General features: G+C 38.5%; 1 protein-coding gene across 8 annotated transcripts in view; it reads left to right on the top strand.

The window, feature by feature from the left end:
- ZNF521 (zinc finger protein 521) overlaps nucleotides 1-26,238 on the top strand; it is a 362,443-nt gene that overhangs the window by 131,781 nt on the left and 204,424 nt on the right. For all 8 annotated transcript variants that reach the window (XM_043979516.1, XM_043979513.1, XM_043979510.1 and 5 more), the window contains one exon: nucleotides 21,196-24,548. In XM_043979516.1, the coding sequence (XP_043835451.1) occupies nucleotides 21,636-24,548 (2,913 nt within the window). In that variant the 5' untranslated portion in view covers nucleotides 21,196-21,635. The remainder of the gene's footprint in view (nucleotides 1-21,195; nucleotides 24,549-26,238) is intronic.

Raw genomic sequence — 26,238 nt, 5'->3', positions numbered from 1 at the left:
TAGGCTTAGAGTGACCCTACATGTAGGCAAAGCAGTAACTCACCTTGGTCACTTTGGTCAATGTAGTGCAGTCAAACCAGTTGGAAATGCTATCCATTCGACACATAAAAATTGCTATAACTGTTTTTCTTTTCACTTTTCAACTCACTGTTGGGAAAATGATTGTAGGGAAAACTATTTCTCTAAATGTAAGATTATACAACAACAAAATGTCAAATGTCTATGAATAGTTCTTCCAAACCAGTCAGTGAAGTGAATTGGAAGTGGACAGTAAGGGTGGGCCTAGAGAAAGACAACAACTGGAGCATTGCATCCCCTTTCCCCCACCCCCATGGAGTGCTTTCAGTACAGTGATCTTTTAACAGCTGATTGTAGTGAGTGACCCTGCATAATTTGTATTTGAATTATCAAATAAAACCTAAATTATTGAATAAAACCAAAAATATATTGCACAATTTTGACTGTGCTTCAAAACAAATCAGAACTATGCCTTGGGACATGTGTGTATATATAATGCTTCCTTCTATTTATAAATATTATGAAAGGGAGCATGATATAGTAGAAAGTATGCTTTTCTTGACTGAAGAGATGCATTCAAGTTTTGACCTTAGATTACTAGATAATGGGAAAGTCATTAAACCTCGATGAGCCTTAGTTCTTTGTTTTAGAAAAAGACAAACCAGAAATAGAAATTATGTCCAATCGACTTCACCAGGCTGTTGTGAAAGATTTTGCAAATTTTAAAAATCTTATGTAAATGTGAGTTACAGACTCACATATAGATATGACCCACCCTCTCATTTGAAGCTTTTTGCTTGGAATTCTTTTCCCCCAATAACTATTGTGAGTTTGCCCTGCTTCGTCTATACTCTTACTTGTAATAAATGGCAGCTGCTTTCAGTATAGTTGTTAAAGTCTGAACAACAATCTCCTTGCTTAGGATGTGGCAAAAAAAATCCAAACAAACCTAAATTGAAAAAGGGTTAAACATATAACTTTGACTTCATTAGCACCATGTCCTAAACAAATAGGGAAATGAGCCAGAGCCTCTGTTTTGAGGATGGTAGTTAGGCCTCTCCTGACATCAGAGTCAGGAACAACTCTGCTCCACCATAGTAAAGCACTAGTATTAAGAACTCCAACAATTGGTCTAGTCCATTATTCCACTGTCTGTTCCATTACTGCTATTATTACACAGTAGCAAACCACCAGTATTAAAAATTATAGTAATTAATTGCAATAGCAATTAAGCAATTACTAAACACTGCCAATATTAAAAATTACTAACAGTTGTCCAAAACAATAAAATCATTCACACAAGTGAATGAAAAATACAGAAATGCAATATATATTTTTTCACTTGACCAAGAAGGGATAAAGGATTTATTCAAAGATAAGGAAAAGCATGCTCATACTCCAAAGTGTCTCATAGACTTGATTGCTTGCACTGAATCCTTAACAAGTCCTCTTTGAGGCTGGGGTTTTCCATTCTCCTTGTAAAATCTCTGTGTATGTGGCTTAACAGATGTGAAATATTTAAAACCTCAGGAAAACATGGTAAAGAACCTGCTTAGAAAAGATCACGGGTGTGGAGATGTGGTTGATGACACAGGCTATTGAGTCCTTACAGAGAATTGTTTGTCTTCTGTTTTAAAATGGCTTTAATTCCTCCAAATTGCTCCTTGAATAATAGGAAAAAGGCAATTTGAATTTCAGTGACAGATTGGACATAACAGGTTGCAACTATTAGGTCTAATTTTACCATACTGAGAAATAAAATTGCCTAAACATAAACATCGATCACTGATGCAGTAAATTAATTTGTACAGAAAAAGTAGTTTAACTGCAGTGCACATTAAACATAGAAAATTTTCAAAATTACTGCTCTCTGAATTAATTTGTACACTTGTTTACTTGTTAAAAGCACCACATAAATTCCTTTTCTTTTTTTCCCTTGTTAAATCACTGTGGGTTCAGATGGAAAAAAAGACAGAAGCATGAAAAATGGCAAAAGAATAGGGAGGTAGGGATGCCACCCAAACTATCCAAACTCCTTGAAGTATTTTTTCCTCTTTTTTCCTTCTGCTATGAGATGTTACTTTGTTTCCCTTTTTTTTCTAGACCAGCCAGGCAACTAACATTTATTAAGCATCTACTATGAGCTAGGCACTGTGCTAAGTTCTAAGGAAGGCAAAAGACCAGACCCCCTCTCAAGGTGTTTATAGTCTAATGGAAGAGTAAACATGTGAAGAGCTGTGTACAAATTACACACACACACACACACACACACACACACAATGTAGATGTGCATATATGTGACAAATCATAGATAATCAACAGAGGGAAGGCACTAACATTAAGTGGGAATCCAGAAGTCAGGAGAGTGAGACAGTAGAGATGAGGTAGAGATGAAGAGGGAGAGAGTTGCAGGCATGAGGTACAGCCAGTGAAAATGCTTTGAGTCAGGGGTTGGAGTTTCTTGTGCAAAGCATGGCAAGGAGGCTGTTCATAGCATCATAAATTCACTTAACCAATTCATAACCACTACTCAAGCCATGATTTCCTTATGCACTTTTAGCAATAAAAAGATGATGTTTTCATAGGCTTTCATTATAGCTCACGTTTAGGTATTGCACTAAGATTACAAGGTTCTCTCATCACTACAACCCTGTGTGGTACAAACGTTATTATCCTGATTTTACAGCTGAGATGGCTCAGTAGATAGAATGTCAAGCCTAAAGTCAGGAAGACTCATTTTCTTGAGTTCAAATATAGCCTCAGACACTTCCTGGCTGTGTGACCCTGGGCAAACCACTTAACCCTGTTTGCCTCAGTTTCCTCATACGTAAAATGAGCTGGAGAAGGAAATGTCAAGAAAATCTGAAATGAGTCACGAAGAGGCTAAACAAAAACAACAAAACTGAGTCTATCAGCAGTTCCATTGTTTGCCTGTGATCATGCTGCATGATATGTCTGAAGTAGTATTTTGAGGCCATCTTACTTTTGCTATCAGTGACATACATTAATTAGAATCATTTGGGATGTTTCAATGGTGCATTAATTAATTCATTCATTTTATTATATACTTTGGTATGGACTTATATTTTTGTCAGTATAAAGAACTCCTGGTTTAGAAGTTCCCCCCAGCCAATTCATATTTTTTATGGGGGTGGGGAGCAGGGCAATGAGGTTTAAGTGACTTGCCCAGGGTCACACAGCTAGTAAGTGTTAAGTGTCAGATTTAAGAGGACGAATTTGAACTCAGGTCCTCCTGAATCCAGGGCCGGTGCTTTATCCATTGCGCCACCTACCTGCCCCCCCCAGCCAATTCATATTAATAAGTCATTAGCGGGAGCAGCTAGGTGGTGCAGTGGATAAAGCACCGGCCCTGGATTCAGGAGGACCTGAGTTCAAATCTTGCCTTATGTGCTTAATGGCGTTGGGATGCTAAGAAACACATTTAGACTCTCAGCCTCAGTTTCCTCATCTGTTAAATGAGGGAATTGGACTTGATGGCCTCTGAGGTCCCGTCCAGCTCTAAATCCATGATCCTTAAAAGTATGACTTGTTCATTTGTAACATTGACGTGTTCTGCACTAGGGAGCAAGCAACCTATTCCTTATACATTACACAATTTTTTAGAAAGTGACCCAAGTGGTCATCCTTCTGTAATTATATTATTAGTCATATATAATAAAGCATGGATAGCATTCTTAGATCATTCAAGCTACTGTGGAACTGGTGCTGCCAAGGTGGTTCAATTTGATACTATCTACTGCCTCCAGTTTTCAAGGACAGTGGTTCAATTCAAATACAATTCTGATAAGTGGCAGGTTTTCATGTCTTTAATGCCTTGACAAGGGCATCACTCTCAGGAGAGGGAGGTGAAACCATTTGGAAGAGGATTCCTTCCCTGCTCCTTTGTGCTGACACACCAAGATAATGGACAATTAAGAGAACCTTCACTGCAGGTGAAAGTATGGGGTTATCACTAATATAAAGGAGCCCATGGGGTGTTGGGATGTGAAGGGTAAGAGGAATGGGAATTTTTTTAAAAGCATATAAAACACAGATGAGATACCTAATAACTGCTTACGTATTGCTTTTTTTATATGTGATAATGGTGAATGATCTGAGCTTTCAGTGTTACCCAGCAATAACTTTTTTTCTTCTGTTTTTCTCTTTTTTTTCTAATTTGAGGATATGGTTCATTGCATTTGACACAAAATATTATAGAACACTTGCCACTTTGACTGGTTTATGTCTGCCTTTCCATTGAATGAATTTAAGGGGTATTAGTTAACGTAGCTTCCATGGGATCTGATTAATATTCTAGGGGTAGTAACACTTATTTTGATTGTATTTAAATCTATGGAACAACTTACCTTTAACCTTTGCTTTGGTCCTCACTTAATATAGTACTGTTATGATTATTCCATTTTTATAGATGAGGAAACTGAGGTAAAGTGAAAATGAGTGTTCTTTCCAAGCTCCAAAAGATAATGTCAGGATTGAGATTCAAATTCAGTGCTTCTGACCTCCCCCCGACAATCTTGCCAAGCAAGGGACCCTAAATACACTGACCTTTCACTGCATTTTCTAATGCCCTAATGGATTTGAATAGTATTGTACATTGTTAGAGATATATTAGAGATGTGTTCTGAATTATTTACTTAATGATAGTTTCCAAGGCTGCCTTCAAGTTACTGCACATATTCCAATTTGGTGTGTGTCCCTACTCCAATAGCTGTGACTCCTGGATATTGTTTTTGGTTTGCACACAGCTTCTGTATAAGTAAAAGCTTAATAAATGCTTGTTGGCTTGCCATCTTGGGTGTGAGGTAGGAAGAGGGGGAGGGGTTGTGCCATAGCAAAGTTAGATTGGCATAAATCATACTTAGCAACATGCAGGTGAGTCATCTGGGAATCACTGTGATAATTACCTTCTCATCCTTGTCCTTTGAACCCAGGATAATGCCCTGTTGCAGTGATTAATTCATTGTGGGGGGGCAGAGCTCAGGGGAGGGTATTGCTTGTAAAATCATAAAGTGTTTCTTACAGGTGAGGCAGTATAGTGGTACTAAACTGAATGTAAACCAGCTTAACTAATTTTCTTCTAACAAACTTTCATTTGTCTCTAACAGCTTGAAACTGTCAATATAGCCTACTGCTTCTGATAAGTATGGGTTCTCTTCAACCTGAAGAGATGTGCTCAATAAGATAAGATGACTTTTGAGGAGAGAGAGAAAGAGAGGGGGGGGGGAGAGAGAGAGAGAGAGAGAGAGAGAGAGAGAGAGAGAGAGAGAGAGAGAGAGAGAGAGAAGGAGAAGAAATGGGACAGGGAGAGGGGGTAGGGATGGTGGGAGAGACAGAAAAAGTATGTTAACTGCTTTGACTGTAAAATACCCCCTGGTAGCCAGAGATAAGACACCTTCAGCTGCTCAGAAGGCCTTAGACAGGATGTAAATGAAGCCAATAAAAAATCATTTGAGATCCAGCCATTTTTCTACTCTTCTCTTATTTCCAGCCCTGACAGCAAAAGGCTTAATTTATTATATTGCATACCGCACTTACAAGCTCAGCTGAGGAAGTTGCAGAGGGCTGTTTTAGATAGGAGGCTCTACAAAGAACAAGATATCTAAATTTCTGGAGAGGACTGAACTTCAGACTTGTAATCAGTAGTTCTAGCAAAGCCTTCCTGAGCGGAAAGACTATGTAAGAAAAGGAAAACCCTATTGATTGTAAAATGATCCTCTCTCTTTCCTTCTCTACATTTATTTATTTGTTTTTATTTGATTAGTTACACACAGCCTTTCTCACTGGATCATAGAGGTTTAGATGATTATATAAAATTAAGTTTACTCAAAGTGAAATTAAACATATAGACAGAAAATAAAATAATTCTCAAACAAAAGTTTAAGGGCACAGTCACAATACACTCCACCACTCACACAGTTGAAATTAGTAACATTGTTTCATCCTTCTCTGTTTTGACATGAAATAGTAATTATTAAACATCTTATGAACTTCATACTTTATAATAATGAAAACGGTACTGACCTTCCCTTGAACCTCATAATCCCAAACTGGACAAATTTCTACACAAGGAAGAATAAGAACAACCTCTAATAAACAAAACAAAAACACAGTGAACAAACACACCATTGGCATTAAATTGAAAAAGGGGAGGGACATGTTAACCACAGTGTTGAGTACCTGTCATCTGGATGCTAGTGGTTACAAAAGGGGTGGGAAAACTGAAAAAAAAAAAAAACGGTATGTTTACTTTAGTTTAGTCAGGGTGCCTTCATGGAGGAGTTGGGATTCTAGGGACTTTTTAAAGGAAGGAGAGTAAATCCTTCAGGACATGCATTCTTTTTATTGGGCAAATATGGGAAAATCTGGATTAAGGAATGAAAAAACTGGGCAGCGGGGAACGGGGATCACAGAAAAGACTTCACTGTGAGTGTAGCAGAGGGAATAAGCAGAGATGTCAGAGTAGCTAAGAGACTCTGTAAAATGTGTTTCATTGCTACTCAGATCCTTACAAATTATGTTGGGTACTGGGTAACATAACACATGAGCTGTGTAATTTTTACAGTTGGTTAAAAGGTTCTTGGGGGCAGCTAGATGGCATAGCGGATAAAGCACCAGCCCTGGATTCAGGAGGACCTGAGTTCAAATCTGGCCTCAGGCACTTGACACTTACTAGCTGTGTGACCCTTGGAAAGTCACTTAACCCTCATTGCCCTGAGAAAAAAAGAACAAACCCAAGCAAACAGACAAAAAAAGTTTCTTGAGTGGCCCTATTCGTTTTGTTACCTGATAAAGATGAGTATTTGTGTCTGTGGTGTCTTCTCATCCTATGTGGGTGTTGTTCAGGTTCTTCCAAAGATGCACTGGAGGATGAACCTAGACTCTCTTACAGTTCTCTTTTATTTTTCCTGGGTACCAGGAAAGCCTTCAGGCTGTCTATCCTTCTGCAGTCATTTTCCTTTGCTATGTGAATGACCCACCTCCTTTTCTGATCATATATTTCCTGAAATATGTTCCATAGGTTTACATTGGATATATTCTTTGGCCTGTTGCAAAGGGTTGTAGCATTGCCTTCTGGGTCATCCACATCTTTGATTTGTCAGATTAGAGTATTTCAAGATTCACAAATAGACAACACCATACCGAGAAAATTTGGATGATTTTTTTTTTCATGCCAGGGAGCAGCTTGGGATCATCATAAATACTGTGCAATTTCCCAAATTACTATAGAGCCTGCTGTCTCCATTTTATTCAGTTCTAGTCCCAGCTCACTGTCCATTTGCAGTTTCTATCCTAGATATATGTATTGATTTACTAAATCAGTGGACTGACCTTCCAACTGCATATCATAGTCTAGATAAGAGATGTTTTTCATCCAGTTGGTCTTTCCTCTATGGGTTATCAGTCTGACCTATTGTGAAGAATCATTGCTCTCTTTGAGGAGGCTCTATCACATTCCAGGGCCTGAAATATTTAGCACAATATCATCTGTAAACAATAGCATATAAAAGACTTTGCCATCTAGAGAGAATCTCTCTCCACTTTCTTGACAGTGCAGAATACCTTTGGCAAACATATATGTTACTGCCTTGTACCTTAACTTAATAAGAGAAATCATATTTTAAAGGGTGTTAACTCTATGTCTAACAAAAAATCTTGCATAGTCTTAACATATACATGAGATACTACTTAGAAGAAAGATTTTAAGTTTTTTTTTAACTTTTAAATGTCTGACACTAAAAAAAATAATTTCCATACAGAGCAGAACACAAATTAAGGATTCAATATGAAACTATGAATCTCATTTCATTCTGTCTACTTTTAAAAAAGTATTTAATACATTCTACAAGTTACTTTCAAAATTGTCCTGCTTCTGTCATAACTTCCCTCTCTTCTTTTCTGTGCATTTTCTAAAATGTTTCATTAGCTTCCCTCTGGGGAGGGGCATTACTATTTCTAATTCCTATTGCTTGCCCCCAAAGGAGGAAAGAAAGGAAATCAGGAAGGAGAAATTGACCAAACATCCTCATTGGCCATATCCAAATGTGTGTGTCCTTTTCCACATATTCTGTCTGTCACCTCTCTGCCAAGGAGGTTAAACTTCATCATATTTCCTGTAGAGACATGGTTGATCCTTAAATTGACCAGAATTCTTTGGTCATTTCAAATTGTTTTTCTTTACAATGTTGTGAACTTTGTTAAATTGTTCTCCTTGTTCTTCATTCCACATCAGTTTATACTACCCAGGATTCTCTGAAATCATCTCTTTTATCATTCTTATAGCACAATGACATTCCCTTACTTTCATATACCACAATTTGTTTCACCATTCCCCATTTGTCAGAGGCAATTAAGGTGCTCTTCCCTCCTTGCACCTTCCCTTTCCCTTTCTCTTTCCTTTCTATATGCTTTAATAAAGGTTTGCAAAGAAATTTATAAATAATACCTTATTTCAGCCTCACAATAATCCTGGGAGGTTGTTATTTTACATTTGAAACAGTTGAGGTAGATAGAGATTAAGTGACCTGCCTAGGTTCATACAGCTAGTAAATAGTCGGAGGCTACCATTGAACTCAGGTCTTCCTGTCTCAAGGTCCAATGCTCTATGCACTGTACTACCTACCTACTTTTTATTTACTCACCTGTGTGCCTATTTTATCTCTCTAGAAAAATGTAGGTACATTGAGGGCAACTATTTTTATTTTTCTTTTTGTTTCCTTAGCACTTATTGCTGCAGTTAATAATAAATGCTAGTGTAGTGATAATGTTGGTCTCACTTTCCCCAAATGAGACCTTCTACATCTCCTCCTCAGGGTTCTTATAGGGTTTGTGCAGGTGTTCTTACCTTGATGTCTGTGAGTAAAACAACAACAACAACATTTTGATAATGGTTTATCAGTGTATTTGGTTTCCTTTGTAATCCACAGTATTTTATTTTATAAATTTCAGGGCATCGTTCTGAGAAGGGTCTATAGGTATCATTCACTTGCCAAAGGGATTCATGACACAAGAGTTAAGAACTGCTGATCTAGCAGTACTCAAGGGATTTTGGGGGTGTCTTTCTCTGATGACAATGGTTCCACTCTCCATTCTATCTTATTCTCCCCAATATTACCTACCAATGATTAATGCCCCATTTCCTTTTAACCAATTAACTTCAATTAGCTTATAAAGGACTATTTATTGCAAATATATGTCAAGAACAGAAGATAAACATTTGGGACCACACTCTCCCCTATACAAGCTCAGTCCCTGGTGAGAGTGGGTTCACATTTAACACAATTTCTTCAAAGCATTTGACTTAACACTTCCCTTCCAAATGAGGCGAGGGCCATAGGTGGATGAGTCCTATATCTGTTACTGCTAAGACAGGTCAAGCAAGTTGCTCAGGACTTTGCTCCTCACTGTATGATTCCCCCACAATACTGGCTTGGATTTCAGCTTCTAGATTCTGGCGATTCATTCTCCCGAATTTTCAAAGCTCACAAGATCATAACTATCTCCTCTCACTTTAACCTAAAACAAGAAAATAATAGAAACAAAAAGGCTCAGAACAGATGACCAATTCATAGTGGTGTAATGCTTAAGAGTCTTGGGTTCTAGTCCGTGCTTTGTTTCTAATTATCTTTATGACCCTGGAAAAACTAAAAACAAAAACAAAAACTCTCTGATCCTCAATTTCTTCATCTTTAAAATGAAAGTTTGAACAAGAATATCTCCAATTGTAACTCTCAATTCTCAAATTTCTGTTTCACAGGATATTGTAAGAAAATATTAATAACCTAATTCCTTTTCCTTTCCATGGAGATTTTAGTCATATCCATTTGGATATTAAAGTCTGACTTTCATGGGGCTTCCGTAGCTCAGATTGCAATCTGCCAAATGGAATCAGTGCTGAGTTTTGCTTGTTTGATAGGCTTTTGGAGAAAAACATCAAAATCTCAAGTGAAAAGAAGTTATGTTAAAGATCCATTAATCAACACTTTTTTATGATTGGTATTGAGCTAATCAGTATCACAGCATCTGTGACTTTATGTGGGTAAGGAATAAAAACCAACACCTAGACCTTGATACTGCTTGTGGACTTCATGCTAGCATGTCTTGGGAGCAGGTGCTAGTACAAGTATAAATAACTCTATTTGACCTTTTCATGTCTTTCTACTTTCAAGTGGAGAAAGGGGGCTTCATATTTCGTAGCATAGCACCAGCACATAGTTGACACTTAAATGTCTGTTATAAGTGAATGAATGACCTGCTAAATTCTTGTTCATAATTTTCACTGGTTGCCTAAGCAATAGCAGTTGACTCTTAAGGACTGATGTCAGTCCCTTTTGGTGTCACTCCAGTTATCCCTTGTAAAAAATGAGATGAGAGGGGCAGCTAGGTGGTACAGTGGATAGAGCACCAGCAGTGGAGTCAGGAGGACCTGAGTTCAAATCCAGCCTCACACACAACACTTACTAGCTGTGTGACCCTGGGCAAGTCACTTAACCCCAATTGCCTCGCCAAAAAAAAAAAAAAAAAGGAAAGAAAAAAGAAAAACCAATGAGATGAGCACAATCATTTTAATTGGATATTAGTTAACCTCAATCTAGGTCTACTGTGTTTTCAGACTATGGGCCAAAAAGCTTGAGTAGTAGTATGGATTTGAACCAGGAAGAGATTCTCTAGTCTCATCCCAAATGAGTGGGGAATCAAGCTTTGTTATTGTCTGTTTGGTGGAAGGGAAGGGAAAGGGGAAGGGGTTGGGGGAATGGCAAGAGGAAAGGAAGGGTAGGAGCATTTATATAGCACCAACTGTATGCTAGGCACAGTGCTAAGTGCTTTACAAATATTATTACCTCATTCAATCCTCACACAACCCTGGGAAGTGGATGCTATTATTCTCATTTTAGAGTTGAGGAAAATAAGTCTAAAGGAGATTAAGTGACTTGCCCAGGGTCTCCTATCTAATGAATATTTGAGTATAGACTTGAACTTGGGTTTTCCTGACCCTAAACCCTCTGTTTTGTCTACTGTAGCACTTCACTTTTTTCACACTCAAAGTTCTCATTATTTTAAAATGTTTTTGATGAAGGAAAAATTGTTCCTCTGTGGAGATATCAGAGTTCCCATTTTAACTTTGTCTTTGTCTTTCTGTGCTAAATTTGGTAAAACACAACCTCTCTGAGATACATTTTTCCCCTTAACTAAAAAGAAGTATCATAAAGTCTACTCCAAAGAGGTGTTGAGAGATTTAATTAAGAAAAAGCTACATGGCAATTTACTCCTACAAAGCTGCAAGCTAGCATTATTATTAATATTTTTGTAACAAGAAATATTCCACAATGTTTGAGAAATCATTTTACACTTTGCCATCAAATAATACAGTCATTTTTTTGAGATGAATGAAATCTATGGGACTGCCCATAGTCCATCTCTTAGATAATAGTTATATCAAACATATCACTAGAGCTCTTAACAGGTAGCCACATAGACAGATGACAGGTTTAGGTCTGATTTTACTTTATGTGAGAATACTAATAAATAGTGAATTGAACCAAAAATAAAGTAGCAGGAAAAAGAAGAAGCAATAAAGACTTTGGGAAATTCACAAAATGCATGTTATTTCCCTCACTAGGAGCTGACTCTGACATTCTTTTCTTTAATTTTGTACATTTTAATTTTATAAAATGAAAATGGCACTTCACTTGAGAGACTTTTACTGATTGACATAATTATAACTTTTAATCCAATAGGCTTTTGTGAAATCCATTTACTCTTTCTGTCTGACCTCTTTATCTCCAAAAGAACCAACAGTACTACCAGCCATCATACTCTGAGAAGTTCTATACTGGAAGAGTAAATAACAGCTCTGAAAAATGTCAATGATTGTTATAGTCTTGTTGTTGTTTTTGTTTGTTGTTACTGTTGTTGTTGTTGTTGTTGTTATAAGAGTAACAGGAAATGTAGAATGGTTACTTTCTCTAGTTGTCTATGGTAACCTTTCCACATTAGCAAACTGTATTTATCACTTTGCTTCAGAATGAATCCACAGGGGCTACTAATTGGTCATTAATTAATTTTTAGCCCTTTCAACACCTCTGTGTCCTCTGGGGGCTTTGCCTGTAATGGAGTATATAGTGTGGCCTTTTCTAAGCCGCTGAAAATTTGTGTCAGCTTTACTGTTGCCTTGGATCCACAGAGGTCAAATTCTGCTGCAGCCAATACCATTTCATTAGAACCTCCATATAACAAAGTTTCCCAGGTCTCAAGTGATGGCGCACTTGTTGGAACAAAATTCAATACAACAAAATTCCAGTACAAAGAAATATTTTGTTTGTTTCTACAAGTCTCTTTTGCTGAGTTATGTCCTGAATGCCTTGGTTGCTTTTGGTAGCTCTTTATGTAATAAACCTTTGTAGGGGAAGGTTAGGTTGTTTTGTTTTGGTTTTGGTGACACATGAAGACAAATTTAAATGCTAAAAATGTGGACTATTCTCACTTGAGAATTGTGCATGAGATGTATAAGTACACCATCAAATTTGAACACTGAATTCTATGTGATCACAAAGAAGAGATAGATTTAAAATCATCAGTGTCAGAAAGGAAAAAGGAATTTTAATGCATAATTTTCAGGAATTGTGGTTGTTCCCTCAATGCAGGCTGGGTATAAGTTTGAAGTACACCAGAAGCTTAACTCAAAAAGTTTCCAGATGAGTAAAATACCTGATAAGAACAGGGTCAGATGCCAACACCATAAGTACAGAGATTTTCTATAAAGGGGAAGTAACTGGGTAGAAATTTTGTGATCCCTGGTAGAATTAGAAAATGACAGTATTTGTGACTGCTTAAGAACCAGTTCAGCAGTGATGTAGTAGAATTATGTAAGTGCTGTTCAGAAGGCAGTGTGTTCAGTGGTATCTGTATAAAGTGCTCCTGAAATCATTCATTCAGCAAACATTTATGAAGTGTGCAGAACCCTGAGCTAAACACTAACATAGATACCAAAGGAGATATGGAGTTTAGCTCAGAAAATTCCTGTCCTCATGGATTTTATAGTTTAGTAGGGGGAGAAGGAATGTTATGCAAACACAGGTGAAGATAACACCCAACGTGACATGATAAGTATGTTTGAGAGAGGTATAAAACCAAGTATTTTATGGCTCTGAAGGGGAAGGTAATTATCATCCTATTTTTAAAAATCAAGAATCAGAATAAGATTTGTCAGGGTTATTTTGCTGTTCTTATGGAAGAAATATGGCATGTGAGGGATCCTGTGTAATTGTTTTCTTTCTTTCCATTTTTTTTTGATGTAATAATTACAGTTTGAACTTTATTTTTTATGTTCTGTTAGTAGATATATTCCCCGATTCTGATTTAGTAGGAAGAAAAAAACCATACACACTTCTATACTGCTGCATAACTACAGTACACTTTACATTCACTATCTCGTTTGAACCTCATAACAACCCTGTGAGTTTAGTACACATACTATTATTCCCATTTCATAGATGAGGTAACTGAGACAGAACAAAGCTAAATGGTTTGTCTGTGATCACAGAGAATGTCTAGAACCTAAGTCTAGTTAATTATTATTCCTAGAGCTCTTTTCATTATATCATATGGTGAAAGAACCTGGAATGTAAAAATGTCCCTAAAAGATAAATGTTCAGTAGGAAACCAAAGAAATGTGTAAATTGAATTATTCATGACTTCCATTGTTACCAGATAAGGAAATTCTGCAAACAAGTTGTACAATGCAGGATTTTAGTATTAATCACACACTGGTCTAGCTGAGTATCACCTAAGTTAAGCCCTCTGTCCCTGGGCACACAGCAGGGTGTGTGTGCCAGAACTGGGATTTGACTCCAGGTTTCTTGGCTACAAGTTCTATACTCTTTCCAGGGCAGCATATTGAAAACTCAGAGACCGGTGTTTATCAATGAACCAGCCAATGAATCAGCAAGCATTTATGAGATACCTACTATATGCCAGGCAGTTTCCTTAGCTGTGTATGAAGGTGATGGTGGTGGTTTTGAAGAAAAAAAAATAAAGGAAAGAAATAGTGCCAACCCTAAACAATTATAAGCTACTTTTCCTTCTCTCTGGCTTTCAGAAGCACATCGTGATTTCCTTAAATGAATTGGATGCTGACTGCTCTCTAACTGGTTTCACATCAGCTTTTTCCTCTGATTTGAGAGGTGGAGTTAAATGTGAACTGCTTAAGAATGCACTGTTTTCTATTTAATTTGGCTGGGGAAGATGGAATTCATTGAGCGCCGTCTGTTCAAATGAACTTTAAGCAACAGCAAGCAAAACATTTATACTCCTTTCTACATACATAATAGCGATGTGTCTGGTGAAGGAGACATAATAGAGCTAAAAGCAGGGGTTACCTTAAGGGAGGAATAGGGGAATGTTCACTATTTAGATAGGTTCATCTTAAGCATTAATAGTATTCTACAATAAGAAGCCCTCCCTCCCCCTTCCACCTTTTAACACCGTCAAGTGCTAAAAGAAATTTCCAACTGTAATAGTGGGGATCTCTTCCAAAGACAGTGCATTAACACACACACACACACACACACACACACACACACACACACACACACACACACACACACACACACACACACACACACCCTCTTCCCAGCCAAGCCCCAGGTGCTATCCTTAATGTGAAACCTTCTTATAGTTCTCCCTTCCATTGAATATGACCCAATTGCTGATGTGTTTCATAGGTCTTCCCATAGCACTTTAGAAATACTGATAGATTTTTAAACATCTGTAAATTATAAATAATTTTTAAAGTTCAAATTTCTAATTTAGATTCCTATTGCACAGTATTTGTTTTCAAGTAATTAAATAAGTTATAAGACAAATGAGTGATTTTAACAAGGGACCATTGATAGAAACTTATATGAACAAGAAAAGTGATGTTTTTATTTTAAAAGTTACAATTGAGGATAAATGAAGAAAAACGCGTAATAATGCATGAGTTTTTGTTTAGAAGCACTTTCAACTTTAAGTATTTCCAGTATTAAAATAGGAAATTTAAGTTTGTTAGATGACATTCAAAGTGTTCTGATTTAATTGAGATCAGAGCAGCACTTGAGTATTGTATTATTGTAAATCTTCCTGTGACACATCTATTAAGCAGATATCTCATCATATTGTTCCTTTTGTACAATGCTTAACTTCCTCATTTAGCATTTGTTCACACCTGTATATCCCCTTGAGAGTTCTTATCTCATCTTTAAGGTGGTTCTGTAGCCAATTAGTCAAAGAAGTGCTGCAAACTCTATCCAATGTGAAAATAAAATAAAGCAGTTATAATAGGCCTTATAAAATAGAGCACTACTTCCAGCCAAGGGGGAGGGAGGAAACATCAAGATTTTAATGTCAGGAAATCTATTTGAGGTTTATGCCTCTTTGTAGACATTTATTCTGTTATCTACTGACTTAAGTTTTGCTTTGATATTCAATATATACCACTGGCTTTTGTGCTAATGTTTTGGAGAAATGAGAAGTATTTGGCATTATATGTTCAGCACCAAGATCATATGTCAAAACACTTGTCCCGCCCTTAACATTTACCTTTTTGTGAGGAGTTAAGGTGAAAAGCTGTATACGTAATTGGAAACTTGTGAACACAGCCTGGTTTTAAGTTCTATGAATTTTTAGACATCTCCACCATGTTTAATTTCTGTGCTGCCAATATCCACATGGGTACATATTTGCACCACTGCAGGCATTTCTGCTGGACCATTTATGCCAATACTGTACTATTTTTTTAGAAAACTAATTTCCAGTGGATTCCCACAGGGGAAAGAGACTTTAAAAAATAATATGTCCATGCTGTGTATATGCAAACATCCCCACAGTCACATACAGCACATATTAAGTACACCTTTTTGTTTATATATAGTTTTTTGTCTAGGGACTTGAGAAACATTAACTAATCTTCATAATGCCTCAGAGGGTAAGGAACAAGAATTATTATCTTCATATTGCAGGTAGACAAACCTAGGTGGGGACAGATTAAACGACTTGGCCAGGTCAGTCTCTAAGCCATTGGTGAAGCTAGAAGTGAACCTTCAGGACTCCTGTGACTCAAGGTTCCTTTTGTAACAGGCATTCTCAAGGAAAGAACGGGCTTTGTCGCTATTTCTCTGATTCCCTTGAAAAGTCACTGTTGATGTAAATCCTGTCCCTGTTAAGGAAACCTTGCTGTGGAGCACTTGCACAAACATGATACTGAGTCCCTAAAGGACAGTTAAGGAACTACTCTGCCGTTACATTGAACCTGCTCAGGTAGTGGTAGCATCTCAGCAAGGCTAGCTTTCACAAGCTCAGCTATGTGAAGGCCTGGACATCCTTATGGTTCATCCAGGTACCCAGAAACTACTTGTAGGAGCCCTAAAAAGACTTCTAGGATAACTAACATCACATTTACAAACCTCTACCGTTTTGAAATTATTAAAGCCCTTTAGTGTATCAAATGGTATTTCAGCACTATAGATAAAAGTAGACCCATTGAACGACCCCATCTTCAGGAAGCTTATGGTGAATAAATTAAGCAAGACAAGTAAGCGGAGGAAGAATTCATTGATGGCCTGTATCTTTTCGAGTGACCTTTTCCCTCTTCTTTGTTCTTAATTTCATTTTGGGCTGCTCTTTCTATTTATACTCAAATGCACTGGTGTTCGTTCTCTACGCCCCCCCCCCAACCTTTTTTTTTTTTTTTTTTGCTTCTGCCCCTTCAAAGATGGGACTGTAAAAGTGACTAGGTCATGTAGCCTTTTGATGACTGAGGGCCCTTTTCTTGGACAGCCTGTTAAATCGGTCAGCAGCGCCAGTGATAAAATCGCTTTCAGATCTGTAACTCTTCATTCACTACTACTGAGGCTGGCACATGAGAAACTGGAGACACACCACAGAGATGCTTTGTGCTCCTGTGATTTTTTTTTCTCCTTTTTTTTCCTATGGAATAAGTCCTTCTGGTATTACTTCACTTTTCTGTTAGTGAGCACTTTCCCCTATAAATATGACTGCACAGGTGTTGCTCTGCTCCTAACTGAGTTTCCAGCTGTCCTCCTCCAACACAGACCAGGCAAAATCTGTTGTTTAGTCCTATTAGGCAGACTAGAGAACTATCAAGCCTGAGATGGAGGTCTTCCTTGCAGGATATGGGGGTTTTGTTGCCAGGAGATGGTCAGGAAAGCCTGGCTAGCTAACAAAGACAGTCCTTCAGCTGCTGGGTGTAGTTCCAGATTTGCATCCCCTTTGGCAGCGGCACAGAGACTGCTGCAGTGTGGCCAGCCAGCAAAATTAGGAAATAAGGACCTCTTTTATTTACTCAGGCTGCTGAATCATGGGCATTCCTGTCTGCTTGGAGAAAAGTCAGGCAGCTCTACTTTCCACTCAAAGTCTCAGGAGTGTGTGATACTTTCATCTCTGAGTGTTCACACACTTGTTTTAATGTGCTTTATGGAAATGGTGAAACTCAGCAAGTACAGTTGCTGTAGAAAAACATCTGCACTAACTATTCACACACATTTACATCTTTAAATAGACTTTTAGGTCTTGCAGCCCGGTTTCCAGCAAAGTTTTTCAGCTGTGAGAGCTACAGATCTCATAGAGTCAACTAGTGTGAAGTTATTAGTTCCAAAAATTAAAATTTAACATGGACATGCTAAGTGCTTCACACCGAAATGCAGCATGTTTGCCATAACAAAAAAGGGATTCCCAGTAAGTAGCACTTAGCGAGTGTGAAAGGGGAAAAAGTAATGTTGTTTGAGAAAATAGAACAGTAAGAAATCTTCCAGGATTTTCTTCTGTTCTAAAAAAGAAGGAGTTCTCGATCCCTGGAATTTATATCAATAATGTGGATGTGGTTGGCCCTGTGAGAACCTAGAAATTTATGGGAACATTGACAGGATCTCTTTCAAGAGCTCGGTTATTCCTTAGAGAATTTTGGCAAAAGAGGCCTTAGGAGAGACCGATATCCTCCCAGCATGTACAGGTTACTTAACCCAATGGGAGTTTAGTAAGTGAGTCCCTTGTGTTTCACTGGGAGAATAGACCCATTGATTGTGCTGGTAAAATGAGATATTTGACTTAATTAAAAAAAAAAAAAGCAGAACTCAGTCTTTCAAGGACTATTTATTTATATAGGATGAACCTTCCTTGCCCTGTTCCCACCCTTTTCTCCAATACCATTTCTTGCTTTACAAAATTATATTGGTACATTGAATTATTTTGGAATTACTTCATGAAAAATTCTACATAGGGTTTCAAAGACATTTTAGCTGCAAAAATATGTCAGTTCTTACAACATAGCCTATCTTCTCCAACATTTGCCCGTGCAGAAGATCTAAGGATTTAGAACTGGAAGGAACCTTACAGATTATCAGGGGACCTGGAAATAGAAACGGATCTGGGGTCAGAAGATGTGAGTTCAAATCCCAACTCTGTCTTGTATCGCTTAGGTGACATTAGATAAGCTCCTTAAACTCTCTGTGCCTCAGTTTTCTTATCTCTTAACTGTAAAACTGAGAGGGTTTTACAAGATTAGCTCTAAGACCCCTTCTGGTCCCCTTTCTGATCTAACTCTTTATTTTTATAGATGAGGAAACAGGGTAACTGAAATGATTGTCCATCATCATACAGTTAGTGGAGAGCAGAGATACAATATGAACTCAGGTCTTCTGAATCTAAATTTAATTCTCTTTCTACTGTGGTATAATAGGTAAAAGCCAAGTGAAAATTCAAAATTTAAGAGAGTAGGGACATGAGATAGGGGCCTCTGTATTCTTTACAGTTCGTATCTCAGACTGGCTAACCATCAGGCTCACTTGACATGTGGTTGAGATTTATAAGCAAAAGAAAATAGTTATGTAATAGGTAAAGGCAGGTCTAGGCCACAAATGAGAAAATGATTTAAGCATTGTGCTGGTGATTGTGCACTATTTATAACCACCCATCGCTATACATTCCCTTACACATTTATGCAATAATATATCATGCCTGCACGGGATGTGCAGTTGTATAATAAATTCACTTATTAAATTTGTAGGCCCAGTAGCAACGGCATATCCTTCCAGCTCAGTTGCATGACAAATTCTGATTCACTGTTTTCTCTGAATGTACAAAGGAGATGTGTTTGAAAAATATTTTTTAAGGGAAATGACAGGATTTAAGTCTAACAGACAAATTTGAAAGTTGGTAGATTTACATCCATTGTGTTCCACAAATTCAGAAGCTATCAATGTCAACTTAGGAAAAGGAAATAAAAAATCTTAGATTTGTTTTAGTCGATATCAGTTTTCAGTAGCATGTCATTTTCTTTATGGGAATTAGATAAACTGTTGGAATCATCATCACTTAAACCCCCCCCCCCTTATTTTTACTGTATTCTGATTGCTGAGTGGTCTTGCATGCCTTAAGCTTGCTAGTATGAACTATCTGCATGTATGGCATGTTGTATATCTTAGTGGTTGTGATTAGGTCTGATTCTATGTTAGCTACATGTTGGGTTACGGAATCATAAGAGAGAGGATGCAAAATCATGCGGTTTTCCAACTTGTATTGAAAAGCATTGTTGCAGTGGGCAGGAATCCAAAAATGGTGTTTGGTTGTTTCCTCAGAGTTCGATGGTTGCCATCTGGCATTGATAGTGAGATGGTGTTGTCATCAGTTTCTAGATGCAGGAAAGGAATAGATCCTCATCTGTTTCCTGTGGATAAGCAAGAGGTTGATAATCTAGTAAAAATCTTGTTACCTTAAAGAAAGCAGACTTGGAATTTGTTTACATAACAGCAGCCAGCTCTGACTTTCATGTGAATATTGTAACTTGTTAGTGAGCTGCAGTTATTCAGGACTTTTCATTTTTTTTATTACTTTTTAATTAATTAATTTTACACATTCTGTATTTTGTTCAGTCAACATTTGTAAAAAAACAAATTTGATAAAGGGAGAAGAACTTTTTCTCCCTTTTTAATTGAATTGGAAAGGAAATATTAGAGAAGGAGGAATAGATGTTTTATGACTAATTTTGAAATGACCCTGATGTTCTCTGACTTGATAATAAGAAGGCAGGAGAAATAACAGTAAGTACTTGCTAACTTTATAGATATGAAAGTGAAGTAATTTTATGGATAACTTGGTTGGCTGAGTAGCTGGATTGCATTCTTGTTTGTCTTCTCTTTGTTGCTCATAAATCTTTCAGCGTTTACCATAATCATTTATCACTTTTCCTGTTTCCAGTTTTTACAAGTTGCTTTGTCTATGCTCAACTCCAAGTCCAGGTTCTGTTTAGCTAAGGAAGTTCAGGCTGCTGAAACTTTTGCAAAAAGGAAGAAATGGTGGGCCACCTCTTGAACTTTAAGAACAAAATACACGATTAAAAAATCTGGCTCTGGTGAAAGTCTCTCATTTTCCTTTGATCCTGGTTGACTTAGTACATGTAATACCTTGCATTACCCTTCTAACATTTAATAATCCGCTTGTTGGCCTGTGCTATTCCCATCTTCTAGTTATTGGAGAAATGCTAGTTGTCTTTCATTACCCAAGAAATAATTATTATTATGTTTTCTGTCTGCCTTTGTGCGCTTCTTTTTTAATATTTTTTTGCTGGAAGCAATAAGGCCTGTATCAATAATAACCCCCATGAAAGATTTTGGTCTTCAGAACTATCTTTTTATATAAAAACAAGCAAAATGCAGAGGGAATTTTTTATTAAATATTAGACATCTGGGTTGACTACATTAATTTTAAATCATTCTTATAATATTTCCTCTTTTCATTTGGTTCTTCAGATGCTCACATAATATGCAAATCATTTTACAATGAATACAAAAGAAACATTAAATATATTAAAATCTGCATTTTAATAAAGTTGTCAATGTATAATATATATCTTGCAACTAAGGAAGAATGATAAAAAGTAATAAAAGGGTAATTTAGACATAGAACTATTTAATAACTTTTCATATTTTACAATCTGATAAAAGTAAATGTAGAATAAAAAGCTTTGGACTCATGTTTTAAAATCTCCTTTTTTGAGTTGTACCTGCTCTATTCTTGCCGAGGAGTTCTAAACCTAATGATAAAATCATCTTTCTCCATTGAAATCCCAACATATAAAATGTATTGGTACATTCTTTCTTGTTCCAGATGGAGTGGATGTGGAAGATGACCCTACCTGTTCTTGGCCGGCATCGTCACCTTCTAGCAAGGACCAGACTTCCCCGAGCCATGGAGAAGGTTGTGATTTTGGAGAAGAAGAAGGTGGCCCAGGACTACCCTACCCATGCCAGTTTTGTGACAAGTCCTTCAGTCGCCTCAGCTACTTAAAACACCATGAGCAGAGTCATAGTGACAAGCTGCCTTTTAAGTGTACCTATTGTAGTAGACTATTTAAACATAAGCGGAGCAGAGACCGCCATATAAAACTCCACACAGGAGACAAGAAGTATCATTGTAGTGAGTGTGATGCAGCCTTCTCTAGAAGTGATCACCTGAAAATTCACTTAAAGACTCACACGTCCAACAAGCCATATAAGTGTGCCATTTGTCGACGTGGGTTCCTATCCTCCAGTTCGCTACATGGTCACATGCAGGTCCACGAGAGGAATAAAGATGGTTCTCAGCCAGGCTCTAGGATGGAGGACTGGAAAATGAAGGACACCCAAAAATGTAGTCAGTGTGAGGAAGGCTTTGACTTTCCCGAGGATCTCCAGAAGCACATCGCGGAGTGCCACCCCGAGTGCTCCCCGAACGAGGATAGGGCTGCCCTGCAGTGTGTTTACTGCCACGAACTGTTTGTAGAGGAGACTTCGCTTCTGAACCACATGGAACAGGTGCACAGTGGGGAGAAGAAGAACTCATGCAGTATTTGCTCGGAGAGCTTTCATACAGTGGAAGAATTGTATAGTCACATGGATAGTCACCAGCAGCCTGAGTCGTGTAACCACAGCAATAGCCCTTCTTTGGTCACTGTTGGGTACACCTCGGTATCTAGCACCACCCCAGATTCTAACCTCTCAGTGGACAGTTCTACTATGGTAGAAGCAGCTCCTCCCCTCCCAAAGAGCCGGGGGAGGAAGCGGGCTGCCCAACAAGCCTCTGACATTACTGGCCCCTCCAGTAAGCAGGCAAAAGTCACCTACAGCTGCATCTACTGCAATAAACAGTTATTTTCAAGTCTTGCGGTACTGCAGATTCACCTAAAAACTATGCATTTAGATAAACCTGAGCAGGCTCATATTTGTCAGTATTGCTTAGAAGTGTTACCCTCACTTTACAACCTGAATGAACATCTTAAACAAGTCCATGAAGCTCAGGACCCAGCTCTGATTGTTTCAGCCATGCCTGCCATGGTCTACCAGTGCAACTTCTGTTCTGAAGTTTTTAATGACCTCAATACTCTCCAAGAACATATTCGATGTTCTCATGGATTTGCAAATCCCGCTGCTAAGGATAGTAATGCATTCTTTTGTCCTCATTGCTATATGGGGTTTCTCACGGATTCTTCCTTAGAAGAGCACATAAGACAGGTCCATTGTGACCTTAGCAGTTCTCGTTTTGGCTCCCCGGTGCTTGGAACGCCCAAAGATCCTGTAGTAGAAGTGTATTCTTGTTCCTACTGTACAAATTCTCCAATATTCAACAGTGTTCTCAAATTGAACAAGCATATTAAAGAAAACCATAAGAACATTCCTTTGGCACTGAATTATATTCACAATGGAAAAAAATCCAGAGCCCTGAGCCCACTCTCTCCTGTGACGATAGAACAGACATCTTTAAAGATGATGCAGGCAGTAGGTGGGGCTCCTCAGCGGCCAACTGGGGAATACATTTGTAACCAGTGTGGGGCAAAATACACTTCCCTGGACAGTTTTCAGACTCATTTAAAAACTCATCTTGACACCGTGTTGCCCAAATTGACCTGTCCTCAGTGCAACAAGGAGTTTCCGAATCAGGAATCTCTGCTGAAGCACGTCACCATCCATTTCATGATCACCTCAACGTATTATATCTGTGAAAGCTGTGACAAGCAGTTCACGTCTGTGGATGACCTCCAGAAGCACCTGCTGGATATGCACACCTTTGTCTTCTTCCGTTGCACCCTTTGCCAAGAGGTTTTTGACTCCAAAGTGTCCATTCAGCTTCATTTGGCTGTGAAACACAGCAATGAAAAAAAAGTCTACAGGTGTACATCCTGCAACTGGGACTTCCGCAACGAGACCGACCTCCAACTCCATGTCAAACACAACCACCTGGAGAACCAAGGGAAGGTGCACAAGTGTATTTTCTGCGGAGAGTCTTTTGGGACCGAGGTGGAGCTCCAGTGCCACATCACGACCCACAGTAAGAAGTACAATTGCAAGTTTTGCAGCAAAGCGTTCCACGCTATCATTTTGTTAGAGAAGCACTTGAGGGAAAAGCATTGTGTCTTTGAAACAAAAACTCCCAACTGTGGAACCAATGGAGCTTCTGAACAGGTGCAGAAAGAGGAGGTAGAACTCCAGACTCTGTTGACCAACAGTCAGGAGTCCCACAACAGCCATGATGGGAGCGAAGAGGACGTGGACACATCTGAGCCCATGTACGGCTGTGATATTTGCGGTGCTGCCTACACCATGGAGACTCTGCTGCAGAATCACCAGCTTCGGGACCACAACATCAGACCTGGCGAAAGTGCCATAGTGAAGAAAAAAGCAGAGCTCATTAAAGGGAATTACAAGTGCAACGTCTGCTCTCGAACATTCTTCTCGGAGAACGGACTCCGTGAACATATGCAGACTCACTTGGGGCCGGTGAAACACTACATGTGCCCTATCTGTGGAGAGCGGTTCCCTTCCCTTCTGACTCTTACCGAACACAAAGTGACACATAGTAAGAGCCTGGATACTGGAAACTGCCGCATTTGCAAGATGCCCCTCCAAAGTGAGGAGGAATTTTTAGAGCATTGCCAAATGCACCCTGATCTGAGAAATTCCTTGACGGGATTTCGTTGTGTAGTGTGCATGCAGACAGTGACCTCCACCTTGGAACTCAAAATCCATGGGACATTCCACATGCAAAAAACAGGGAATGGGTCGGCAGTCCAAACCACAGGGCGTGCTCAGCATCTCCAAAAACTGTACAAGTGTGCTTCTTGCCTAAAGGAATTCCGCTCAAAGCAAGATCTAGTGAAGCTTGATATCAATGGTCTGCCATACGGTCTATGTGCTGGCTGCGTGAACCTCAGTAAGAGTGGCAGCCCAAACATCAGCATTCCTTCCAGCAGTAGTAGACCAGGCTTGGGCCAGAATGAGAACTTAGGCTCCATTGAGAGTAAAGGCAAGGCAGGGGGACTGAAGACTCGTTGCTCTAGTTGCAATGTTAAATTTGAATCTGAAAGTGAACTTCAGAATCACATCCAGTCCATCCACAGAGAGCTCGTTCCAGATAGCAACAATACGCAGTTGAAAACACCCCAAGTGTCGCCAATGCCCAGAATCAGTCCTTCCCAGTCGGATGAGGTAACTTTTCTTTTTATGTTTGCTGTTTAACCTCCTCAAGAAACTATCTCCACTCTCTCCTCACACTTTCTCCAGCTTTATTGTCACTTGCCAAGAGAGGTTTAGATTGAAATGTGATCTAGTTTTTCCCCATAGCAGTTAGCTAGCAATTACTTGCATCTCGATAAGCAGCATTTTGGATTGAATGGTGCAAAATAGGACTAATTCCAGTCTCCCTAGGATATTGTCTTCTCTATGACTGAAGAGACCAGCATTCATGCCAGCACAACTGAGATCTGGAATCTTAGCACTGCTCCACTGTGAACTGAAATCCCCAGCTATGACTTGTGTGTATAGCAAATAGATAATGACATAAAAGTAAGATACCATGAGCCAACATGCTGGCTTAAAGAGTAAATTAAAAAGAATATATATTTGTGAATAACAAATTGGTTCGGGGTGGCTTTTTAATACCATGCTGTCAAAACTCACTGTTCTCTTTTGTCTTCTGGGGAGAGATGAAAACATTGCCTCACAACACTGTTTAAAGAAATCATTCATCAAATACCCCATGCACAGCACCCTGACTAAAGTCACCATCCAGGGTTTCAACTCTTTATTTGGGTTTAAGGTTCAAAATTAATTGTTTCTTCTTACTTGGAGATGGCTTTCACATACTTTTTTTCCAAGATGAAGACAAGAAACAAATCCATTCTACAGGAGGCAGTGTATAAACCATCAATCCTAGAAGTGGAATTGAGCCCTTCTTATTTCCTTATGATTTCTTTATTGTTTTGGTGCCGGTACTCAAACTCAGCTTCTCCTGTTCCCAATTTGCCCAAATTTTTATTGGGACAAATGAATGCCCCTGGGATAGCTATCTCCTTTCATTCCAGGGTCACTGAATTTTCCTTATCTGTACTCTGCACTCATATCCATCTGGGTGCACCCACAGTGCTTCACTGCAGATGGCTATCAGACACCTGGTAGGGGATATCTGAAAAGAAAATTGTAATGCACACCTTCTTACAATATCTCATCTTTGTGGCAGGCAGATTCTTAAACTTTGAATCTACTTTTCCTTTCCTCCTCCATAAGATATGTACCATAGTGATTATGAATATTAATTATTATCATTAATAATAATAATAGTAAGAGAAGAGCCATAAAGGACCTGTGAGATCATTGTCATAAGGAACTGTTAGGAGAAGGGATGCCCTCTGATCATTCAGTTCAGAACCTTCTCTGTAATTTTTCATTTTTAGTTGCCTTGAGCAGAGGTATCAAACTCATGTCACACAGGCTAACCAGGACTATAACACTCCCGAGTGCAGCCTGAACTAGATTAAAATATAACTGGAAAATAGTTAGCAAAAATAAATGCAAATACAATCAAACATTGATAATTTTAAGTTTCTGCCCCCAGGGATTTTTGTGTATGATTTAATGGCCGCTGTTTCTATTTGAGTTTGGTATAACTGACCTAGAGCACTGAGGGATTTCCACAGTATGTATCAGAGTCAGGACTTGAGTCCCAGGACTTTCTGGCTTGGGGCTGCCACTTTTATCCAAAATATAACACTGCCTCTCTAATAATAATAACAACTATAATTAATTAACAAACAATTTATTTCAGAAGTTTTTCAGTCATGTCTCACTTTTTGTGACTCCATTTGGGGTTTTCTAGAGTGGTTTGGGGTTTACTAGACTG

This window comes from Dromiciops gliroides, chromosome 1 (assembly GCF_019393635.1).
Source record: "Dromiciops gliroides isolate mDroGli1 chromosome 1, mDroGli1.pri, whole genome shotgun sequence".
In the NCBI taxonomy this organism is placed as follows: domain Eukaryota; kingdom Metazoa; phylum Chordata; class Mammalia; order Microbiotheria; family Microbiotheriidae; genus Dromiciops; species Dromiciops gliroides.
Note: the sequence above shows the minus strand (reverse complement) of the source record. Positions and strands in the feature narration are given on the sequence as shown.